The sequence below is a fragment of the Triticum urartu genome, chromosome 3A, assembly GCF_056163025.1.
Source record: "Triticum urartu cultivar PI428250 chromosome 3A, HENAU_Tu73, whole genome shotgun sequence".
NCBI lineage: Eukaryota > Viridiplantae > Streptophyta > Magnoliopsida > Poales > Poaceae > Triticum > Triticum urartu.
In genome coordinates, this window is record NC_141875.1 from 410,227,159 (window position 1) to 410,232,573 (window position 5,415).

The window sequence follows — 5,415 nt, forward strand, 5'->3', positions numbered from 1 at the left end:
CGCACTCTTGGTGGCCTCGCGCAAGCTGTGGCACTACTTCCAGGGGCACCCCATCAAGGTTTTCTCAGCCTACCCCTTGGAGAGGGTGCTCAGGAGCCCAAATTCTGCTGGGAGGGTCGCCGAGTGGAACATCAAGCTGCAAGCATTCCAATTAGAGTTCAGCACTACCAAGGTCATCAAGGGAGCTGCGCTCGCTGATTTTGTGGCAGAATGGACGGACGTCCCGACGCTTGAAGTAGGCGAAGACCAGTCTACCTCGCCAGGAAGTGAGGCACCGGACGGTTGGGTCATGTACTTCGATGGCGCCTTCACGCACCAGGGCGCAGGGGCTGGAACAGTACTCAGCTCGCCCACTCTGGATAAGCTCTACTATGCCATGCAGCTCTGCTTTCAGCAGAGCGAGAAGGTCTCCAACAACATCGCAGAATACAAAGGCCCCATAGCTGGCCTGAAGGCCGCGGCAGCTCTGGGGTGAAGCGCCTTACCATTAGAGGAGACTCGCAACTCCTCGTCAACTTCGCCAACAAAGTATACGGGCCAAAGGACGAGCATATGGAGGCATACCTCGCGGAGGTACGCAAGATGGAGAAGCAGTTCTTGGGCCTGGAGCTGTAGCACGTGCCCCGGGGCACCAACAAGGAAGCCGACGACATCGCCAAGGGAGCATCGAAGCGACAACCACAATTTGAGGAACGGCTCTTCAAGCCGTCGGTGACACCACCGCTGTCAAGCACAGCTCAGCCTCGGGAGGAGGTGCCGCAGCCTCCTGCCACAGGAGCCCCGGCCTGCGGCCGGACCTCAGGAGCTCGCTTACTCTTGGCACTCGAGACTCAGGAGGGATGCTGGACCAAGGAATTCAAGGAATATCTAATGCAAAGGGTGCTGCGAGAGAAGGAGGAAGATGCAGAGCACGTGGTTCGGCAAGCCATGGTGTACTGCATCCAGGATGGTGAGTTATACAGGAAGCGGCCAAACGACGTTTCCTTGCGCTGCATTTCTAGGGACCAGGGGCAGGAGCTGCTAACTGAGATACACGGTGAGGACTGTGGGCACCACTTGTAATCATGGACCCTCGTCGGCAAGGTGTTCCGCAGTGGGTTCTACTGGCCCACTGCGCTCAACGACGCAGCTGAGCTGGTGAGGTCCTGCGAAGCCTGCCAGTTCCACGCCAAGAAAATTCACCAGCCGGCCCAGGGCCTCCATACCATTCCGCTCACGTGGTCGTTCGTGGTCTGGGGGCTAGACATCTTGGGCCCGTTCCCTCGAGCGCTTGGGGGCTACCGCTACCTCTACGTCGCCATCGACAAGTTCACCAAGTGGGCGGAAGTGGAAGCCATCCGTACCATCCCAGCTGGCTCCGCTGTCAAGTTCATCAAGGGCCTCGTGAGCCACTTCGGGGTCCCTAACCGCATCATCATAGATAAAGGCTCGCAGTTCACTAGTAACCTCTTCAAAACCTAGTGTGCTAACCTTGGAATGCAGATCTGCTACGCTTCGGTGGCGCACCCGAGGAGCAATGGTCAGGCCGAACGCGCCAACACGGAGGTCCTGAGGGGCCTCAAGACCAGGACCTTCAAGAAGAAGCTCGAGGCCTGTGGCAGGGGCTGGCACGACGAGCTCCACGCCGTGCTATGGTCTATCCGCACCACCGCCACCAAACTAATGGGGCGAGACCCCATTCTTCTTTGTCTATGGTGCTGAAGCAGTCCTCCCTCACGAGGTTAAGCATCGCTCTGCATGGGTACTGGTGTTCGATGAAACATAGCAGGATGCCACGCGGGGAATGGACCTCGTGCTGGGGGAGGAATGTCGCTGCGAAGCTGCACTGAGGGCGGCCAGGTACCAGCAGGCGTTGCGGTGATACCACTGCCGCATCATCCGCTCCAGGACGCTCGAGGTGGGCGACCTCGTCCTGAGGCGGGTCCTCTCCAGGGAAGGGCTGCACAAGCTTTCACCCACATGGGAGGGCCCGTTCAGGGTCGTCCATGTCTCCAGGCCTGGTGTCGCGCGCCTGGATACGCAGGACGGGATACCTATCCAGAACGCCTGGAACATCCAGCAGCTCCGGAGGTTCTACCCATGAAGCAAGGCCCAGAGCCTGTGAAGAAAGGCCCAGAGCCTGTGAAGAAGGCCCGGTGCCTGTGAAGAATCGCCGCCCATGACACTGTCACGTAATAATGAGTGGTGTTGTACATGCCCCGGAGTCTCAGGAGCGCCGGCCTCAGGCCCTGGGGCTCCCTCCCACACCTAGTGGCAGCACTTAGCTCCGCGTTGGTGAGAAGAATTGAAGACTAGATTAGGTGCCGAACGCGGCTTTTTATTTGCTTTCGCAGTTGGCTCGCTTTTCCTTAATTGAAGTTTGCTTTTGGTGATCCTTGCTGATACGATTCCCTCGCCTCTTACCATTTTTCCGGCTCTGGTTCGCTCATGTTCTCTCTCTCACATACCTCACGAGGGGGCTAGGCAGGTGCCGTCGCGAGCGTTTTTCTTCTCTATGCCTTCTCGCGAGCCACTCTCATTCGAGCCCGAAAGCTGGCACATCTCTCCTAATCAGTGCCCCACGGGTACCGCGATACAAGGCGCCGGGTCAAGGCTTGGGTGAGCGACAAATCTCCTAGAAAAAACTCCCTAACGAATTATTTCAGCATTTCCTGAGCAATCACAGACCACAAGGTCAAGATGGACATGGAGAAATAAACGCCTCGTAAGGAGGAGGGCGCCCCGAATACACCAGGCTAAGTTACCTCTGCGCAAAATAGGCACACATCATTGAAACAACAAGTGTAGCATAATGGATAATGAGTTATGGTTCGATACACGCCCCTACAGGCCCATGCTGGTTTCATTTTGATGCAGGAAGGAAAAGGGGAACATAACAAAGCGGCGCTCGCCCCTGTAGTAGCCGACGGAGGAAGGGCCTCGACGACGTCCCGGGTCTAGTCGGACACCTCCTCGCTCTTCACCGGTGCACGGTGACGAGACGACCAGCTACCACCTTAGAAGCGGGCGCGGCGGCTGATCAAGGCCGCCGCTGCTGGAACTGTCGCCGAGGGAGGAGCCACCATAGCTAGACGAGGCGCGGCCGGCGGGTTCGTCCTCCTCCTCTTCCCGACCATCGCCAAGGCCAAGCACCTCCTCGCTGTCGTTCACTTTAGGGCAGCATCTAGCGCGGCGACCGCCTTCCCCAAACACCCTCACGAAGAGGGTCGCGTCACCGTTGCACTTGAAGTGGAGGGTGCACCACCTGCCCAGCCGCGCGCGCAGGCAAACGTCTGCCAACCACGGGCCAGGGCAATGTTGCCTGCAGCGGAGACCTCGACCGCGGCACAAGAAGCCCGACTGCAGCAACCGTCTGCCTGCAGCCAGAGCCCGCCTGGAATGGAGGCCGGCAGCTCGTCAGCAAAGAAGCGGGGAGCTAGAGCCAGCTACCGGCTGGATCCTTTGACCAGACAACGAACTCCGGTAGCACCTCTACCGCATGGAACCGCGGTCGGGGAGGTCGCGCAACCACGGCGTGTCTCCTATCATCGACGGGACTGCCGTGGATAGAGCGACTCCTGCTGCGCACTGCGGCGCCACCCCGAGAGCCGGGGGCCATGGCGGGGGTCGCGGCATACTTACAGGGACAGCCACGTCATCGCTTGGGCGCCGGGGAGCCGGGTCTCTCCCGAGGGGCCTTGCCCTTCTCCGCGGCGGAGAACCTCTTCGGTGGCGCCATTGCTGCTAACGGTGGAGCAAGGAGGAAGAAGCAAGTGAACCAAGAAGAGATGGGCGACGGGGGCTCCGCCCCCTCCCCATTTATAGTGGAAGAAGGCTAACCGACACCTCCCATGATCTCAGGTAATGATGATTTCCTTGCATGTCGCAGGGACTTGTCAAGTCGGGCAGTTTCTGAAGCTGCGTGGGGAAGTGGAGACACCCACGTCCAATCAACCGCCACGCGGCAACCGAGGCCGCAGGCTTTTGGGGCGCACGGCGCTCCGCGCTTGATCCTTTGGCTTCGCCCCGAAGCCAAGCCCGAGCGCACCTTGGGCTCGGGGGCTGCTATCGGTGTTCTGGGAATGGGGGTCCCCATACTTGCCGTCCTGCAGCCCATGGCGTGGCTGTGCTGGCAGGCCTGTACGACCCATCTTCATCGACAAGGAACCAAGACCCTCGCGAGGTGTACGATACAAGACCTCCTCAGGAGTGGCCTCGCCAAGCTGCCTCATGATGAGCGGAGATATCAAGGCGGGGCGAACCTCGCGAGGCTCTCGTGACGTGAGCCATGACGATCGGCGCCAGGCGGGCGCCAACGTGCGCAATGTCCTTGCTTCCCATTTTGTGCTAAGGGGGAAAGTGCAGCCGCGGGGTACGGAGGCATCAGGCAAAGGTTTCCATATCAGTGCAACGAGACCAAGACCGGAAGGACGGCAGGACGGAGGTCACCGTGTAGCCCAGGACGGCGTCACCGCTAGAGTCTTTTGCAGGCGAAGACTACTTTTGTCAGGATAGCTTGTACTAGCTGTCCCCTTACAAATTGGCCGCCATTGTTGGCTCCCTTCCCGCTCAACATTCGGGAAGTGGACCAGAGCCCCTATAAATAGAGCTAGCCACCACCATAGCTAGGGGATCGGATCCAAAGATGACACAAGTTCATCAAGCACAAGAACACCTCAACCTCAGGAGGCTGTTCTTCCCCTTGTATTGTTCATCAGCCGCCCAAGAGGCAATCCACCACCACACTGGAGTAGGGTATTACACAACAACGGTGGTCCGAACCAGTATAAATCTTGTGTCTTGGTGCTACGAGTTCGTCGAGTTCGTCCGCGAGATCTTAGAGAGCTCGGGCGTAGATCAGTAGGAGGGAAAGAACTTCGCGCGCACCCTATATTTCGAACCTTAAGGGTTTGCCGGAACCCCAGGTCCGACAGCAGATGAAAAACGGTTCGAAATTATGACCGGACAGACGTGGTGTCATATTATAAAAAGCTCTCAGCAGATTAGACTCGTGTAAAAATATATTTTCTCTACGATTATGTATGGTGTGTGTGACAGGTCCGGATACTATCATCGCATCCGAAGACTATCTTGAAGTTCGGATAGAAGGGAACCCGCCTTGCAATGCCGAAGACAATCTATGCGCCGGACTCCTCGTCATTGAAGCCAGGTTCAGGGGCTACTGAGGGAGTCCTGGACTAAGGGGTCCTCGGGCGTCCGACCTGCTATCCATGGGCCGGACTGATGGGCTGTGAAGACATGAAGGCCGAAGACTGTAGCCGTGTCCGGATTGGACTCTCCTTGAGGTGGAAGGCAAGCTTGGCAACCGACTATGAAGATTCCTTCTTATGTAACCGACTCTATGTAAACCCTAGATTCCCCCCGGTGTCTATATAAACCGGAGGGGCTAGTCTGGAAAGGATATATTCATTACCA

At 58.0% G+C, this 5,415-nt stretch overlaps 1 protein-coding gene across 1 annotated transcript; it reads left to right on the top strand.

Annotated features, from left to right (window-relative positions):
• The first annotated feature begins 552 nt into the window (after positions 1-552).
• Positions 553-1,062, top strand: LOC147979886 (uncharacterized). Its single transcript, XM_087515379.1, has 2 exons — positions 553-573; positions 616-1,062. Exons 1-2 carry the CDS (start codon positions 553-555, stop codon positions 1,060-1,062), a joined length of 468 nt encoding a protein of 155 aa, XP_087371505.1.
• The last annotated feature ends 4,353 nt before the right edge of the window (positions 1,063-5,415 follow it).

Coding starts and splice junctions, on each gene's coding strand:
- LOC147979886 (XM_087515379.1), top strand. CDS start 553: ATGGAGGCATACCTCGCGGAG. Junction 574..615: donor TGGAGGCATACCTCGCGGAG/GTACGCAAGATG, acceptor CTGGAGCTGTAG/CACGTGCCCCGGGGCACCAA.